General features: G+C 40.8%; 1 protein-coding gene across 3 annotated transcripts in view; it reads right to left on the reverse strand.

Annotated features, from left to right (window-relative positions):
- Window positions 1-1,488: 1,488 nt before the first annotated feature.
- Window positions 1,489-19,548, reverse strand: part of LOC149948316 (uncharacterized) — a 32,224-nt gene continuing 14,164 nt past the window's right edge. For all 3 annotated transcript variants that reach the window (XM_090173302.1, XM_090173301.1, XM_090173300.1), the window contains 11 exons: window positions 19,147-19,518; window positions 18,730-19,089; window positions 18,266-18,634; window positions 13,221-13,580; window positions 12,763-13,146; window positions 11,140-11,196; window positions 6,337-6,693; window positions 5,738-6,121; window positions 4,147-4,251; window positions 2,078-2,508; window positions 1,489-2,036 (listed from right to left, as the gene is read on the reverse strand). In XM_090173302.1, the coding sequence (XP_090029428.1) occupies window positions 2,150-2,508; window positions 4,147-4,251; window positions 5,738-6,121; window positions 6,337-6,693; window positions 11,140-11,196; window positions 12,763-13,146; window positions 13,221-13,580; window positions 18,266-18,634; window positions 18,730-19,089; window positions 19,147-19,518 (3,107 nt within the window). In that variant the 3' untranslated portion in view covers window positions 1,489-2,036; window positions 2,078-2,149. The remainder of the gene's footprint in view (window positions 2,037-2,077; window positions 2,509-4,146; window positions 4,252-5,737; window positions 6,122-6,336; window positions 6,694-11,139; window positions 11,197-12,762; window positions 13,147-13,220; window positions 13,581-18,265; window positions 18,635-18,729; window positions 19,090-19,146; window positions 19,519-19,548) is intronic.

Below are 19,548 nucleotides of genomic sequence, written 5' to 3' on the forward strand. Positions count from 1 at the left end.
ACATTTCTTGTGTGGTATCATGAAGTGCATTTCTAATTCTTTCTCGTAAAAATAAAGGTTCGATCCTAAATTTTTAAATTAAAGATTAATTCAGTTTCAAGTTATTTCCCAAGGTCATTTTCGAATGTCGTTGAAGACATGGTTCAAAGCTACTTGGACGAGGATATGGTGATACGCACTTTTCCAATTGAAACCTGGTTTCTAAACCCAATGGATCGCGTTTTCAAGGCCATCCAATTTTACAAACTTTAAAGATCCCAGCATGGTGAGTTTGTCTAGCAAATTCCAATAATGTAACACAACTTGTTTTCGAGTTCTTAGCGCTTTCTTACAATTTTCCTTTTTACGACCTTTGTGATTTTAGTAAAATTTTTCTCGACTTCCTATTGGTCAAATCTGATCTGGTCAATACTTTTATAATTGGAACCAACTTTCTAAGATTTACGGTTCTCGAGATAAATATTTGATGACCTTGAAGACATGGTTCAAGGTCATCCATATTTTCATATTAGGTGTTCCTCCTACATGCTCTATGCGACCTGGATCATTTTTAGTGGACACCCTGTATATGCAGAAGCGCATTTTTTCAGCTACCCAGTTTCCAAAAGCGCAGTATCGCAAAAACCCAATTCCTAATTGCGCAGTGTCCTAAAAGCGCAGAAACCTAAAACACAGTTTCCAATCGCACAATTTCATAAAACCACAGTTACCAAAAAGCTCCATTTCCAATTGCTCTGTTTCCTAAATGCGCAGATACATTTAAGCACAATTTCCCATAGTCGCCGTTTCATAAGCGTGGTAATGCTTACAGGTAGCGTGGTACCGACGGAAGTATAGGTACAAAATGGAGACGGGGTCACGTGGTCGGGGAGTAGATACGATGTCACTAGGTAAGATTCCAGATGGCCCAACAATGTAATATAATAATGGGGTTGGGAACGCCCCCAGCACGAGAGCGTATCACTATTTTCACAGGGTGAATAATGCCTGCGTTTTTGGGAAACTGAGCAATTGGAAATTGTGCGAAAAATTTTAACAAATCGTTTTCCTATAGGTTGGATTGGACTTCATGAGAAATAGTGGCATATCCACTTTGAAATCTCAACCCAACCCGACGGTGAAGTCCAAGAACTGTTTGAGCCCGACGGACGGAGGGCGCACGTCACGATCGGCCACGCAGCCAGCGTCGAAGTCGTTCCAACTGGTTTCGACCTGCTGCAAGGGATAGCTTTCGAACGGGAAGCTAAAAGCATCATTAAGAGGGTTCCAATTTGAGCGGCGCCGTGGTTCGATAATACGGCGAGGACATTTGGGTCGCTTACCCGGACCAGGTGTTGACTATTACCCCATTCGTAATGAGATAGGCTCGAGTCACTTTAATATACCTAATCGTGTAAAAATATTTTTCGTGTTTACTAAAAATATTTCAGAATTTTTATATTTTACAATGAAATAATTTAAATAAGAAGAAATAATGTATGACGTCTATTTTTCTTTAAACCATATTTTAATAAACTTAAAAAGTACAATGTGCCACTGGTTTTGATTGCGGCGATCTATTTTGCTAGATAGCTATAGCCATAAAAACATAAGTAACGCTATTGTTTTATTGGTAATTTTATCACAAAACCGTTTTCGTCATTAACACTAATTCCGCTCCGACTTGGAGTAGTATATTAAGCCTAAAGCATATTTAGACACTAGGGAGCTTAGTGCTGAACGAAACCTTGATAGCGTAATAATTTTTGCTAATATTCACTTACTTAATTTACCATCTCTGCCACTACGTTAAAACTATTATAACTACGTCTTTTACAATGACGTATCTATCGATTAAGGATTATACTAACACTAATACTACTACGTCTTTTACAATGACGTATCTATCGATTAAGGATTATACTAACACTAATACTACTACGTCTTTTACAATGAAGTATCTATCAATTAAGGATTATACTACACTAATACTACTACGTCTTTTACAATGAAGTATCTATCGATTAAGGATTATACTTACACTAATACTACTACGTCTTTTACAATGACGTATCTATCGATTAAGGATTATACTTACACTATACAATGACGTATCTATAGTGAAGTGGAATTTACTGTCGGGAGGGTCTCCACTAGTAAATTAGTGTGATTATTCAACGCTGACAGTGCAATGGCAGAAGCGGTCCGCTTCACACTCGCTCTTAGACGATTTGCCGTATTTGACCTCACAAGTGCGCTGGCAAGGTTCGACGTCTTCGGGGGCAAAATCGCAGGCTCTCCTGCTGGTCCTGATGTTGACTTTGCACGGCCTGGTCGCTCCCTCGGGGCACTTGGGCTTGACTTTCTTACGACGTAGCACGCAAAAGCAATGACCCAATTTCGTGCAAAAGCTCTGTAGGACTTTTTGACCGCTTTCCTCGCACTTCTGTTGGCAATCGGAATCTTTCTTCTCACCACTGATGGAGCACACGTCTCGGTAGTAGAACACATGCCCGATAAAAGGGTCGCCTGCGAAGATAGAAAACGGAAGATAAGGCATCGCAATTGGACAAGCCTTTACGCTGAACGTTTTACGGAAAGGGGGAAGACAATTTCCGAATTTTCCCATTCCAACGGTAGCTGGCGCTAAAGCGTCTAACCAATGAAAAATGTACGCGAGAAAATTCACGACTTTTGACGCGTTGCGTTCTCTTTGTGTGGGGTGCTGTGTTTGTTGCTCCTAGATGATGGTCTGTTGGGGAGTGATTGCGTAATTGGACGTTTCGACGAAATTACTGCCCGGTTAGCGTGATGGCGATAAATACGAGTGGAAACGCGTCTAGGTCTAAAATTCGAAAATAAATACCTTCAGAAACGAATGGGATGATGGCAATGGACAATTTTATATTCCGATTCGGTAATGAGTCAGTATTTTGACAAATTAAACGTTATTTTTGCCGTTCAATAGGCCTTGGCTGATACTTCGAAAAGTCTTATCTACTTGACATTTCCAAGGACTAGTAACAGCTCTCGGAGAGTTTCCTGTCGTTAGCTACGTAATGATTTATATGGTCATTGGCGAAACAGCATATCATTAAACCAATTATCGTCGGGAGGATAGTAAGTATCGTATTAATATGTTAGTTATGGTAGTGCCAATTAGGAAAATGCCAAAATGTTTTCGTGAGTGTATAGTACCGATTGAAATTTTTATCCGTGGTTAATTGTGCCAAACCCTTACTGAAATGCATCAATAACACGAAAGATCAGAAACATTATTCCAAATGAATCATGAACGAAAGGGTGCCCAAAATAGGGGTACTGGAAAGTGATCAATTATAATCAGACTTTTGAGCTTATTTGTGTAGCGGTTAAACAAATATTTAGGGGAATGGTCGGTTTGGATTCACCCCAAAAATGATTAAGCATACCATCGACGAGCATACCATGTTATTTTTAATCCAGTAGACCTATTCGCTAATATTTTACGGTGAAAACTAATAGAGGTTCGTTTTCATGCTTTTATTTATAGTAGAGGGCGCCAATTTCAATATTTAAACCTTTTTGGCGGGAGAAAATACTGGCTTACAAAATTGACCATCAAGATTAGTAAAGAATATTTTACGTTAATACTGTAAACAAAATTTCAACTCAAAAAATCTACACGACAAGAAAAATTAAAATTAAATTAATTAATTAATTAATTACAGCTAATTTAAAATTTTGGTGCCGTCTATAGTTACACTTCGAGGGAGGGTCGCTCTCCTTCTGGTTGTTTTGAATAGCGCATTATCTAGACGTCACTTGTTAGAGGAGCTCCAGCAGGCAATTTGTTATTAGAAATCACAAGGTTTCTAGCGCTTTTTTTTTTTTTTTTTGAGATACACAATAACTGATTAATCAGGGTGAGATAATTGTAACGGCCACGCCAACGGGGGGGGGTATGTGGGGACAATGGCGGGGACACCCGTGGCGGAAGTATTTCGACCACCCGTTGGGGGAATGGTGGTCTTCCTCACACGACCATCCACAAACTCTGCCTCCCAGACGCTTGGGATTACAGGAGTACGCCACTACTCCCGGCAGGTTTCTAACGTGGGCTACAGCGTGGCTCTATGTTCTTTCATACAGAATTCACGAGCACTCGTACGAATAAAAAATTCTTACCGGGTTTTTTTCCTGGCGCCTTTGTAGCTGCACTCGCAGGCGCCTTTGTCGTGGAAACCGCTACCTCTGACTCAGTAGTATGGGCTGGTTTTTTAGTGGTTCGAACTAAACAAAAAAAACCTTTCAGAACACGCCATAAGTTGAAACATTCGTAAAAAGTGACAAATGTTTTGTCTTTTTCTTTTCGACGTTAAAGGGAGTAAAGCTCACTTGTGGCTCAACAGTCTAGACGTTGTAGATAATTCCAAATACCCAACCTGCGGGCAATGTTTCTAGAAGTTTCTTTGAGAGGTATGTACTACGTTCAGCGCCGAATAAATCCATGGAAGGGGCCCCTAGACTTAGAGCTTCTATGGGCAACTCAACCCCTCAACTCCCCCCCTCTCTCTTGTGTTTCCTGGGCCACTGCTTTTGGTGGGCTCCTAGGCTTCAGTCTAGTTAGCCTTATGGATAATGCGGCACTGACTACGTTCTAGACTATCGCGCCACAACAATTTCCCGGAAATGTTCCCCTGTATAGTGCCGCCGTCTATCGTAGAGACAACGTAAATTAATTTATTTTTCACACGACGAGGACACGATCAGCCATTCCTCATTTTAACCGGAGATAAAACTACTCGGTAACTCTTTCAAAATACCTGAACTTAATATTATTAACATCAATACAGGTTTTTATTATTCAAATTTAAACCTATTACTGCTCAATCGAAATCGAGGCAATTATTTACGAAATAAATTGTCCCTAAGCCTTTGCAAAGATAATATAAACCCTAGATTCCAATAGCGTTTAATAACATCCACCCTGAACTCAGAAAAATTAGCTCCATAATTACCATGGTAACTATCGATAAGACTACGGCCAACTTTGATGACGTGCTGTTCGCGCAAAAGCACATCATCAAAGTTGGCCATAGTAAAACTATGGGAATCGGAAAGCTCTCAGAATTCGAATCGTAGGCTACGAGGTTTTTATTATCTTTGGTCACACGTCTCCTAAAGCGATTAGAAAATGCGTGACGTGGCTTATAACCAACTAGCCTAGTTCCTCATTTTACATTTTTAATGTAGTTTGGCTTTTCTCTCAGTGACCACAAAGCAATACGAGAGTCATATCCTTTAGGAATATCCTTTATTATTCCTTTGTTGCACTGAGAAGTGACCTAGGCTATTCCAATCTTGGATTAAGAATATACATACTATAACTTTTGAGTCTCACTAAGCTTTACCTTGCCAGTGGCGGATAAATAAAAATTCTGCGTATGTTTAAGACTAGGCCCCTGAAACTTACCATAAGGTAGAGGACCCAAGACGAGATGTTGCCAGGGTGGTAGTAAATCACCCCTGTACCTATAGCAACTACTGGTTTAATATAGCAATATTTTTTTAAGTCAAGAAACTAAAATCACGTATTTCCTGGAAATCTCATCCCACCCGTCTACCTTTTCTTCTAACGCCCTAGAATACCTTAATGAAGAAGTTCAGTAAGCATATTCTTAACCAATTGCGTTTGCTCCGTTATCGGAAACCACCTTCTAAAAGGATTTGACGTCACTTAAGGATAGAGTTGAACGCACGCTCACACTGAACTGACCTGGTTTTTCTCCTTCGACGAGGCAGGCGCAGTAATTTTCGCAGCAAACGACCACACCCGTTCCAAGAATCTTTTCGCAAATATTCTCGCAAGCTTTGTAGTCCACAGAACCGGGTTTCAAGCAGACGTATTCGCCTAGGGGGTAGTAATTGTTGCAGGCGCTGTGGTTACATTGCCTGGTAGGCTTCTTTTCGCAGTCCTCGTTGACGCAAAAACATCCACCGTTCGGAGTGCACATGTATTGGGACAATCTTTCCCCCCACAAATCCTTGCATAATTTCTTGCAGGTTTTCCTATCGGCATCGGGACAACCATTAGGGAACACGTGAACCGGGTCAATCGGGTTATTATCCATGAGCTCCTTCGCGTATTCCGGTGGAAGCGCTGCAAATAACAACCGCCTAATATTACTATCGGTCATTCTTGTAGTTTCATGCTTACGAAAAACTTGTTAATGTTAAATTACAAACGCAAATTTTGCAAATGAAAAAATAGGCCTAAGCAAGGGTCAGACACGTCTCCGTAAAATATTCAGATATGGTGGGTAAAAAATTCTTATGAAAAGCCAAATGCTAGCAAAAAATGAGAGTAAGACGTACGTTTGTTTGTTTTGTAGCAAAAGCAGTTTCCGTGGTTGTCGCAACCAGCTTCGTCGGTGAAGACGACGCTTTGACAAACGAAGAGGCAGTCTTTCTTGCTGCGTTTCGACTTTTCGCAGTTCAACTCGGGAGTGACGGGGTACTTGATCATGCACTCTTTCTTCTTATTGCACACCTCTTCACCATTTTCGAAGTCAGTGGCGATGCAAAAGCAGTCCTCATCGTCGTTGCAAATCGAGTAGCCGAAATTTTCCATCCGCTCTTTGCAGCTTTCCTTGCATTTCGTTTTGGTTGGACAACCGTCGCCGATCCGGATTACTTTCGCGCCATTTTTAGGCTGGTCGGAATCTCCCCGTGCTAAATCATTTCGCGGGAATAGTTCTTCTTTAAAATCGTCATTTAAACATCGCGAGAGAATTAAAGTGTTGGTTGCACGAAAAATCGATAGTAATGAAAACGAATGAATGCGGGCTTGTTTAGAAGCCCTGGACGTTCTCTTTCCAAAAATGTCATTGTCGAAACAAATTTCCAAGCCTAAGTGTACTAACTTTGCGTCCGAAACTGAACCTTTCGCTCCCCAAAATCCTGAAATTTTCCGCGAATTTTTCTCCTCCGTAGCACGAGCAATTTGGGGCAAATCAAAGCTGTAATTTTATTCCTAAAATAGAAGGAACTGAAGTGGAGGGATTCTGTTTACTTGTAGAAGTTTTCAAAGCAGAGATTTTTAATCATAATATTATACTTATTATCGAAATAAAATAAAAAATTTACGCGCGCGACACGACGTTTATTTTTTCAAATCACGCGGCCTTCGGTTTCATATCGTTTTTCTACTACGTAGGCTTGTGTATGCCTATTTCAATTACTACTGCGTAGGACTTTTTCCTGGGTGTTAAATCAACCTGCTTTTAATCCCAGATGTAAAGAAATGTATTACAGACAATTAGCCAATGATACGCTTCGCATTTTCTGACGTCATGGGTGCCGATAAGAATTTTAGAAGTCTGGAAATTCGCCGAAAACCTCGATTTCCACCATTTTGACTTCTTTTTATAATAATTCAAAGACCGCTTAACCGATTTTGATGAAATTTTCTGTACTTGCTATAAAATGTTTGCTCTTTCTAATGAATCATTAATTAGCCATAGATAAAATTTCGTGCAACCAACACTTTAAAGTCAAACTGGCTAGTAAAAACAATCACCCCAAAATACCTCCTGAAGCTAGCGACTTTTAATACCTTTCATTCTGGTGGCCATGCTATTTTGCGCAGGAGGTATAGTAGCACGTGGATCATTCCAGGCCAACCAACAGCTCCTTACACTAACTATTACCCTTAACATCGACACGTGTTTTTTTGGAATTGGGGAACCGAAGAACACGGGGGAAACTCCCATAACTAGTAGGGACAGAACTTGCAAACTTAATTTTCGGAAGGAGCTATTCCGAGTGTTAACGTAAACGATGATATGTCGCTATAAAGTATAACTTTAATGGTCAGCTTATGTCAAGGGTCTGATCACTCTCCGCAATCGGAATACGAGCCTGTAGCTTTGAAATTAGTGAAGTTATTACGTAACCGATTACAGATTTAGCATTACCAAAGACTGGATGTACCCCAGTTCATAGATCATCTGCCAATGTACCAATGCGAATTTGGCTCTCCCAACCGTTCATTTGGGCATATTGTACTGTCCTCACAATGTGAAAACGTTTACCTTAATATACTTTGATATGAGGTTATGTTGGGACGAGCGACGTCAAATTACGTTTCGCTAGGTCCTTACACTTTTTGAAGCTGACATATTATCAAGATTTTATACGAAACATTCTCCTTGGGTCTTTAAATTACCAAATAGAGAAGTTAAGTCAAATGTTGTAAATGTTTGTCCAGAGTCACGTAATCATTTGCGAATGTTTTTATAGCAAATCCATATGAGATTTGTTTGAATTAAAACGCTTATTTAAAATAATTTGTATAAAAATAATTGTTTAATTAGCGTTTAAATTATAACTTATTTAGCAAAAACAAACCCCATCCATTTATACGTCATTTTCATAAAACAATTATTTAAAAATTATCAAAATATAATTAGAGTTGGTTACGTTAACTGTTAATGCGCAATAGCAAATGATACATCAATCGATAGGAAAACACTCGGCCTTGATATCCCAATACTTATTTCGTCAATCGGTGCCTCGAACTTGGTCATTGTCCATTTTTGTGTGGTCGCCCCTATTCTGTATAACTTTATTCATAGTTTGCACCGAAGGGAGGGGCCTGTGGTCTCCAAGGAAACTGGGAGGGCGATCAAAAATTCAAACCATTTCGCGCGTAGCTACTAAATAGGTAGCCATTTTGTTGGTAATCTCGTCAAAGCTACAAAACGTATTAGATTTATGCTTTAAAATTTTAAATGGGCCCTAAAAAAAGCCAGATAAGATTCTAAGGCCGGGTTATTTAAATAAAATATCAAATTACGACAGAAATATCTACGAAAAGAAGTTAACAAAGCTTATGAAAGTTAGGCCTTTGCGGTCATCCTTTTTACAATTACCTTCACTATCGAATAAAATAAACAATTTTCGCTCCCCCTTGGTAATTGAACTACTCGAACAATTTTTAACCAGGCAGATAACCATTTTTAACGTGAAAATAAATCCTTAATCATTTGCTTTGAAAATAATTAAAATGCGCAAACAGACGATTGAAACTGTTAACCCTCCCGTTTTACTAAGAAATCTACACCTTCAAAATGGCGGCAAAGAATCGTTCATTCTTGCTCAAATTAAATATTTATTCTTGGTTCTTATATCTATACTTGGAACTGCGTCATTGATGACGTAGGGATGCAAACTATGTATAGCCGACAGGATTGGAAGCGTGAATGATACATCAATTGACCGGAAATGCCAAACCCTCGTGGCCATTTTTGCCCACTTTGTGATTCCTTAATTTTCTTCCGTGCATTTCTTAGATTAACCTCAATTTCGATGGATATTATATTTTTAGTTAGGCCTTAGCAATTGTGAACTACGTTTAGAGTTGCCTGTATTCTTTACCTCTCCGAGGTGACTATAACCTCGAAGGGTAATGCAATCACCGTGTCTGTCTGTCTTTGCTGCGAGACAACGGGGATAGAAAAGGGGCCTCATAGAGGACACCGAATGTCCTTGGCTCCCGTGGCGTAGCTAAGACCCGCGAGGCCCCCCCGCAAAACAATATTCGGAATTTTATCCGGTATCTAGTATATACTTTGATATGAAATTAGGGGGCCCCTAAAGCTCCGGGGCCCCCCGCACTGCGGTGTCTGCGGGGGCCTTATCTACGCCACTGCTTGGCTCCGAAATTGGCAATGACAACATTTAGTTATCTAGCGCAAGAGCCACTCGCCATAGACGCGATGAAATCCTTGCCTTTTAAATTTGGTCCTTACCCTTATTTCAAGTGAATTCGGATGAAATAATAATTATAATAATAACATCAGTTAGGCCCAAATCAATTAAATTTAAGTAAGAAATATTTAATTTAAAAGAAACGTGTTAATTCGGATATTCTCTTACACGCTGCTTGGAGAGTCTCGAGCCCGTAATTGAGTGACTGCTGACGAAGGTAAAAGACACTCTTCAAAAGGAGAAGAGGCAACATTTCAACGAAGGTCGGGTGTTAAAACTGAAAACTTTAAAAAAGTATCGAGAAGACGGACTAGCTACGTTTTATTCCGGTGGGCAGCATACCCTGGCGGCCCCCAGCCATCCTTTTCGTCGAATATAACAGTACTTCAAAGACGTCGTTCAAATTTCAATTTCGCCAACTCGACACCTAGTTTCAATACCCTAAGAACAATTTGGTCGCGGGTCCGTTTTTGGGCGTCTTGCAAAACGATGATTTCACCGCTTCAAAACATTTTTAAAGTGTTACATTTTTTAAAACTATAAATATTGGTAAATAAATTATAAGCTTTCATTTCCAAACGATTTACGATATTTACATCAATATGGTATTTCTCGCTATCAATAGACCAAGAACGAATTAAGGTACCAATACTACGTGAAGGCCAATATTCTGAATCCCACCTTGGCCTAAATTTTTGCCGAAAGTTCGTCCGCTTGCGATTTTCTGGTACCACTCTAGTGCAGGCGATCGCCATCTATGTTTACTTTTTGCGATTAAAAAACGAAGGAACTACGCTACAAAGTACGTGAGGTGGGTACCAAAAGCTAATGCCGTACTCCTTTATACTGAAGGACCTGAATTCATTCTTCATTAAGCCCCATTTTCATGCTCGCTGGTAGCGGGTAAAAATCGACCAAATCCGCTTCAGCTATACACTTTTTCACTTTCCGCGTCGATCTGTTTCAAACAGATATTTTAGCTTTATTTTCACGCTTGCGAGTCGCGGAAGCGAATTTTGACGATTTTTATCCGCTACCAGCGAGCATGAAAATGGGGCTTTAGACCAAAAAAAAGCTAAGCTTTGGCTACAATTGCTCTGAAGCTTGGCTTTATAGGGTAAAAACCAACATTTTCCGATTCACTGACTAGCTCGACTATAGACAATGATTTTCACTAAATACACGTGTCCAGTCATTAAATACACTGTTTTAGGCGATATTTTGCTGAGCGCGTCCATGTTTAGTTTTCCCTTTTAACAATCCGCAGCCCAAAGGGAATGGCAGATGGGTTGGCGTCGCTGAGTTCTCTCGGTTCTTCGCGCAAGATTAGTTCCATGTCTCAGCTAATCGGGAAAGCGATCATTCACGCGAATGGGCGAGCAAGCACATTAAAAAACTTTGACTTACCTGGTGAGGGTAATACGGGACTGTCTGATGGCGGGGGATTATTTTGTGGAGGTGAAACTGTAAAGACATAAATTAGTTCGAAAATAATAAAAATCAGGCACACCTAATTATTGGCGGTTCGTAGCGTCGTCTGGGGTTTTACTAAATGGGAGAGGGAGAGGGGAAGAGGGTTTACTAAATGGGAGAGGGAGAGGGGAAGGGGGTTTACTAAATGTGAGAGGGAGAGGGGAAGGGGGTTTACTAAATGGGAGAGGGAGAGGGGAAGGGGGTTTACTAAATGTGAGAGGGAGAAAGAAAGTGGTTTTTCTAAATGGGAGAGGGAAAGAAGGAAGGGGTTTACTAAATGCGAGAGGGAGAGGGATAGGGTTTACTAAAAATGAGAGGAAGATGAAGAAGGGACTTACTAAAAGTGAGAGGTAGGGGGAAGGGGGTTTACTAAGAACGAGAGGAAGAAGGGGCTTACTAAATGCGAGAGGGGGGGGGAGGGGGCTTACTAAAAACGAGAGGAAGAGGAAGAAGGGGCTTACTAAAAGGGAGAGGAAGAAGGGGCTTACTAAATGCGAGAGGGTGAAGGAGGGGGAAGGGGTTTATAAAAAACGAGAGGAAGAGGAAGAAGGGGCTTACTAAAAGCGAGAGGGAGAGGGAAGCGGAAGGGGGTTTACTAAAAACGAGAGGAAGAGCAAGAAGGGGCTTACTAAAAGGGAGAGGAAAAAGGGGCTTAATAAAAGCGAGAGGGAGAGGGGGAACGGGGCTTACTAAATTTGAGAGGGACAGGGGGAAGTACGCTTACTATAAATGCAAGAGGGAGGGGGGTGAGTGTCAGCGAAACGTTACGTAACGTGTATTTTTATATCAAAACCTAAATTAAGGGGAAACCCTGTGAATGTTTAGCATCGTTTTCTGGCACTAGATGGGGTAAGTACTCAAGCGGCTCATAGCTTTCTATTGTTAGAGTAACGCCCGAATAAACTGTCTTTAACTGGAGGCGAGTAGGAACCTGCAACAGTGTAGCGGAATTTAAGCTTTCACCTATTTAACACTTGGTTTTCTCATTTATAACAGAATGATTAGTTTCCTAGTAGAGGCAATAAATAAAAAGGCTTAATTTGGAATGTAATTAAAAAAATTAAGGTTTATGGTGCTGTTATAATTGACGGAGAGACAGAGTATTAAGAGATAGAATAGTAGCACTTCGTAGCTTTTGCCATGGTCATTTTTTATCCATATAAAGAACATGGGTGACGTAACGGTGCCATTTACGAGGGGAAGGAGGCAGTGGCGTAGCTAGGGGGAGGCACCCGTTTGGGACCGTTTTGGGGGTGACACCCGACCGAGAAGAAAATAAAAACTTACACAAACTAGAGAAATTGGAAAAACCATTTTACCAGTTTTGACTAGTAAGTAGCACACCATGATATCCGCACCGGGTGCCACCCATACTAGCTTCGCCACTGAAGGGAAGGAGGCTCTCGAAAAAGGTTTTTTGCGTTACGTAATTTGTGAAATACTAAAGGCTATATTCCCTTTACGAAAATTTAAGTAAACACTCGAACAAAGTGCTAAAAATTTAGTTGACGTGAAAGAATAAATGAATTGAAAGATGAAACTAGCGGTATAACGCACCTTCCATGACGCAATAGCACGGGCCTAGCTCTTTGCAGATATAATCCCCGTTGCTAAGCATTTGTTGGCAGATCAAGGAGCAAGATGCGGCCTCCGCTACCGAATTGCAAATACATCCCAGCGGATATTCCACGTTACATTGTCCACTCAAGTAATGACAATTCCTGGAAGAGTTTTGGAAGCCAAGCGAGACGCAATTGCAGTCACCGTTCGAGTCGCAAATGGCTCGTAACAAATTTGAAGGTCCTATGACGGCGCTACAAGCCCCGTCGCAGGTGCCCTGACCTCCTTCGCAGCCACGCGAGATTCTGGTTACTGGTTCAAATTTAGCGGTTTCAGAGGTGACTTCCGTACGCGAAGAATTTTCGCCAACCGTTGTTTGCGCTATAATGATAAACGAGGAACAATTACAAACCGCTGAAGAACGAAATGAACGGAAATTACGAAATGAAACCTACGAGCGACGCAAAAGCACGTTCCTCCATCGCCCCTACAACTGAAATTGTCATTATTGACCATGGTTCGGCAAATGAGGGTGCAGATTTCCGCTAGCGCCTCCGTACTACACGTGCACCCTAGCGGGTATTGTCTGGTGCAGGTTGCGTTCGCAGAATCGCAAACCTTGGTGCCATTTCCGAAAGCCGTGGTGACGCATATGCAGGAGCGATCCGAGTGACAAATGGCCCGCTTCATCATGCTCGGCCCTATTTCTTGGTCGCACATCCGCTGGCAAACAGACTCGTTTTTGTCCAAACCCTTTTCGATTTTCACGAATGGCTGTAAGCCATCCGGAAAATCAGGCTCCGAATCAGGCGTCTCTGAAACGATTAAGTGATCAGTATCCGAATCGAATTAAATCGAATTTCAGTGGGCTTTCCATGTACTTCCGAAATAATCGAAAGCGAAAAATGCGGTAGTCGATTCGAGAGTATACTCTTTTGAGGACGTTATACCCTTACATCTTGCATTAATTCCTACCTGGATATATCACTTGGAAAAAAAACCTGACCAGCAAATGGCTTTTTCGCCTTTTCGGCGAAGTTAACGGAATTTTCGAAACTCCCGTAACACGTAGCCTTGTACAATGCAGAACCCGTAACAAACACTTAGCAAATGCACGCGGAACTATAGAGCGATATATCCAGGTAGGAACTACTATTACTTATCCAAGCTTACATACAGGCTGCTTCAATTTGATCGGTTCAGGAATTTTTCTGAATTTTTCTCAATTATCAATCTAGAATTCTAATAGAGTGCTTTCGTCAGATACGATTTTGAAAACTTGTAACGTCACAGGTGTAGTGTTAATAGTGGCCGCCATGACAGTTACAATTTTTTATCAATAGGCAAATTACATTGGTGACATCGTAAGTTTCGAATTGAAAGCACTCTATAGAATCATAAGTCTATGACTTTATCCTCATAAGTTATAGACGGCCCATACGCTAATACAAATTTCGCGGGATAGTTTTTTGCGTTACGACTTTCGACGGGCGCGCTAATGCCATCTAACGGATTTTATATTACTTCATGACCTTGAATTCTGAACTTTTCAAAAAGGAATGCGCCGTCGCGAAGGATTCTGGGATTGCTGCTTTTACCGCGGTGCAGTTTTAATATTATTAGATGTGGATAATGGGGCCACATCTGATATTATTTAGTATTATCGTGGATAAATTAAGTATTATAATTATTATTTAGTATTATCATGGATAATTTAAGTATGTCGAAATTAGTTTGTGATAAAACAACGCAGTGTAATTTGTTTTTCATCGAAAATAAAGATAAAATCACTACTTGTGTACCAGGCTATAATGGTCCTGTTATAAATTAGTTGACGTAAAATGCTACGGCACCGTCAACAACGGGTTCAATGTATCCTGTCAAAATGAGAACCAGATCGAGTCATTCTTAAATTGGATGTCCGAGACCTCATTATTCGTGGCCTCGGTAGTCCAATGGTAGTGGCGTTGGGACGGTAACCCAAAGGTCATAGGTTCGATTCCTGCCCGAGGTGATATGATTTTTCTCAGTCACTCTGGTATAGAACAATACGCAGAGGTATTCCTTGATTTAAATGAAACTTCTAAGAAGCGTGTTAATTACTTTGTATAGACTAGCATTGAAATGGTTTCCAATATGTAGTCTTAAACGCTGTAATAATAATAGTAATAACAATAATAATTATATTCAGCTAGGCTAAGACCCAAGGCACAACCTTAGGCCCAAGTCATCAAAGTGACTTCTAATGCCTTTAAACAGGTGGGGGGTTATTGAACCGGTTCTGTGATCGTGGCTTAGTTTAGGGCTAAACGTTTTTAATTAGGGTCTTTGCCCCAATCCGTGTTTCTATATCCGTTTAAGGTTATACGTGTAAACGTTTTAAAAACCGTTTCCAAAACCGCCGTGTTTTTAAAAGTAAACGGATAAACGTATATTTCACGTGTACCCGTGTAGTTTGATACGTTTACACGGAACTATCGACACCCTTATCTTAAAACGAAAATCCGTGTTCCTGCTGTGTAGCAAAGGTTGGGTACAAAAACTTGGATGTTACCAGAGCATATTTTTTAATGAAATCTACTTGTTTTCCAATAATTATTACCCAGGGCAAACGGTGTTTGATCTACAATATGACTTTGACTTTAGATAACAGAGATCTTTCGTTTCCTTTTGTTCCAAACGCATATTTTGTTGGAATATATTAATTTATAAATCGTCAGGGCGTCGAAGGATTGCGTACGATCCAACGCCTTACTTGTTTTCTCTTATAAATCGTGCACTGTAACGGTCGATGTTATTGGCAAGACGAAAAGTTGGGTTTGGCAATTCGCGGAAAGAAAGGGTGACACGGCATTTTGCCTTGTTTGTGATGACTACACCAACAATGAGTTCACGTGTAAAGGAGGTTCGACAGGGGCAATCGGAAACCCATTTAAAGAACGTTCACGGCAAATTTCCAAGTGACATCTTGGTGCAGTAGCTGAATTAAACCAGAAGTAAGTTACTTTTGTACTGAGCTCTGCGTAAACGATGTCGAAAGCACAATGCGTGTTTGGAATATTTAACGCAATTTTTTTAATTTACAGCGAAAAGGACGACGTTACTAGAAAGGGCGATAACGAGAGCGGAGATATTATCCAAATCGATTATCTACCCAGTACACCGTTGACGAGTGCTTCCAGATCGTTTTCAATTGAGCCAGTACTGAAACGCAAGTGCCTTTCTACAGGGACTCGTAGACGTATTTGTTCTCAAAACCGTAACGATAGTATTCATCAAGCCCTTGCAAAGATGATTGGTAAGTCACAACTTCCACTTTCGTTAGCATCGTGTCCGGGTTTTATTCAGTTCATGGAAACTGTGGAGCCCGGTTACAACATTTGTAGGGGTCTGCTCTTAAAAAAAGGCTGGACATGTTGTACGATAAGGTGAAATGTCAAATAAAAGAGGAGTTGGACGCCGTTGAAAATGTTACATGCACATCCGATTGCTGGACCTCAAGAGCCCAACAATCATACCTTACGGTGACAGTTCATCTAATTGACAACCAGTGGACACCAAAGTCATTTACATTGACTACTCAGCTTATGGAAGAACGTCACACTTCGGCCAACCTCTGCAATGTCATGAAAGAAGTTTTGAAAGAGTGGAACATCTTAGACAAGACCATAACTGTTGTGACTGATAATGCAGTAAATGTGGTCAACGCCGTTCATGACATGAGTAGCCTTGGCATAAAAGTAAAAGGTGGGCTCACTTGTGCGGCACATTCAATTCAACCTGCTGCTAATAAGGCACTTGAGCATAAGACCAAAAAGCCTCTAAAATAGTTGGACACTTTCGACACTCAAATGTGGCAACATTAGCTTTGGAGATGAAACAGGTGTAGCTAGGATTTCAAAAACAGAAACTCATATAAAGCGTAAAGACCAGATGGAACTCGACGTTTGAAATGTTAAAACGTCTGTTGGAGAATCGACTGTCCATTACCACTGTTCTAACCAACAGAACACTCACAACCAGAGCGGTTGCTGAAAAGCTTGACATAGCAGAGAGAGAGAGGACACATATTGCCGAATTAGTAGACCTATTGCTAATGGTAACTACTGTATTTTGTGGTGATAAGAGTTCACCAACGTCCATGGTTCAACCACTAATTACAAAAGTAGTTAAAAACCATATTCAACCATCTACCGGCGATTCCTCGATGACTTCCGAATTTAAAGATATAGTTGCCAAGGAACTTGTGACGCGCTTTCATCTTAAATTGACATACATTAGTACAAGCGACAACCAAGAGCAAGTTCTCGCACGTCTCATAGCGGCCTTTCTGGAGCCACGCTACAAACACCTCGCGGATGAAACACCTGAGGTTAGACAAGCTGTTCGGGAATATGTCCGAGGTATGTTGTGCAAGAGCTCCGAGGTAATGGAAATGGATGTCGAGTTGCCAATGCCACACACACCTCCACCCTAGCGTACCTTTACAATGACCCCGGACCATCGCAGGCCGATGAAGATAGCCAGTTTGATGAATACCTATCAGAACCCCAACTGAGGTTCGATCTGAACCACATAGAGTGGTGGAAAGCGCGCGCTAAAAAATTATCTTCACTAGCCTCACTTGCGAACAAATATTTATGTATTCCTGCCACGTCAGCAAGCTCAGAGCGCACATTCTCCACAGCTGGTTACATTGTTACCTCCCAAAGAAGTTGTTTAAGTTCGGAAAATGTAAATATTTTGGTATTTTTTTACCAGAATAGATTGTTTTACGTCTAAGAAGTCACAAAATGTCATTGGTGGTGGTTTTCGTAAAAATTTTGTATAATCTTTGATAAATATATTGCTATACTTAACCTATCTTGTGCCATGCTGGTTTTTTGTTATTGGTAAAGAAAGTCTAGAGTAGGAAGTTCATAAATAAGAATAAACTATAAGTACACGACTGATACTTCATGGTTACAAATTCAATCTCTATAACTAGAAAGGTGGTGAAAAAAGGTCTAAGTTCCTTCGATAAGAGCTAATACAACTCCAGGGTTGTCAAAAAACTTCGTTGGGGGACCCGAGTTGTCATGGAATTCGTTAACAGTCGAGCCATTGTACCCGACTATATTTCGGACGAATCTTAAAAAAAAATTATTTGTTATACCAGGAGTGTCCAAGTTTATAATTCTGAAGATTGCCATTCTCAAGGTCGAGATCGCCCTCATTACTTGAGTTACTTTTTTAATACGATTTTGGTATATTTTCAAGATCAATATTATCAAGGTCAATAGCGCAATTTTAAAGGGCGATAACACCATTTCCAGGGTCAAAATTAGTATTTACTATAACGAACGCCCATTTAATCAGCCCTGACAAAAAGGATTACAAGTCTTCTAGTAGACTCGCTTCGCTCCCTCAACAAGTTTTCCAAGGTCAAAACCTAAATCGATTGAGCTAAAGAGAGACACGAGCTTTATTCAAATGATAGTTTCCTAAACAAACCACTTACTTTTTCCCCACTTAACGCAAAAGCACTGCTGAAAGACGTCACATATAAATTCGGTCGTTTTTAGAGTGAGCGAACAAATATTCCAGCAGTTTAACTTGTTGCTAGGAGTGGGTGAGCACTTAACTTCACGTCCCATATTGTACTTGAACTCGCAACGATCTACGGACTGTTCACAAGCTACCGAAGGAATGTCCATGAAGGCTCTGCTGACGCAAACGCAATTTTCGTTGTTCAAGCAGAAGGACTTGTATAAGTTTGATAAACCCAATTCTTCGCGACAGAAACTGTGACATTCGACTTTTCCTCTTTTGCAACCGCCCATGTCTATTAAGATATTGGCGTTCTCATCTCTAGGTGGTTTTTGCTGTTCTATTTTCGGTAATTGAAATATTATAATTAATAATAATAATGCATTTTTCGTATAAAGTCGAATTGAAAAAGCGGAAACAAGATCGACCGCTTACCCAAATTTTCAAAGAAGCAGAAACATTTTCCAGTTGAGTCGCAGGAGACGTTGTATGTGGAGAGGGCATTGCGGCAGACGAAGACGCACTGCTCCAGCTCGTTGGGTGAGGAGGCGCACTTCAATTCTGGTCCTAGAGGGAATTGGTCGACGCACGTATTTCGTTGCATATCACAGTTTTGCGAGCCGTCGCTCCTGAAGTTTTTGCCGATGCAAAAACAATCTTTGTTCTCGAAACAGAGGTAACTGTCGAGTTTTATTCCCATGACGCTTTGGCAATATTTGTAGCACGACTCTGTAGTAGGCGCGCAACCACCCATTTTTACACTAACGGGGTTGGTTTTCTTTTGGGTTTCATCAGCTACGCAGAAACGTTAAAATAAGAAATATATCCTATAACGTAGCCTTTTGAACTTACTTAGTTGCGGGACAGACGTAACGTTGACACAAAAACAACCTCCGTCGTTGGAGCACACAAAGTCGTTAGTGTTGGTTGTGAGATTGCATAAGCCTCTGCAAGTCTCGACCGCCAGCGCGTCCGGTCCGCAACGTATCTTGTCACCTAGTGGAAAGTAATCCAAGCACTGTCCATTGTCGCAATTAGTACTCTTGTCTGTAAACACAGCCACTCCGACGCAAAAACAATCTTTGTCCTGACGACAATAGTAGGACTCTATATTTTCCTTACCCATCCCACTGATGCAGCATTTCTTACAATTTTCGGAACTTTGACGGCAACCATCGTCAATTTGGGTAATGTATCTGGCTGGTTGACGCTGCCCCGGAGTAGCTTCGCGACGGAGAAAGACGTAAGTGAATT

This window comes from Leiobunum rupestre, chromosome 4 (assembly GCF_980474605.1).
Source record: "Leiobunum rupestre chromosome 4, qqLeiRupe1.1.hap1, whole genome shotgun sequence".
Lineage (NCBI taxonomy): Eukaryota > Metazoa > Arthropoda > Arachnida > Opiliones > Sclerosomatidae > Leiobunum > Leiobunum rupestre.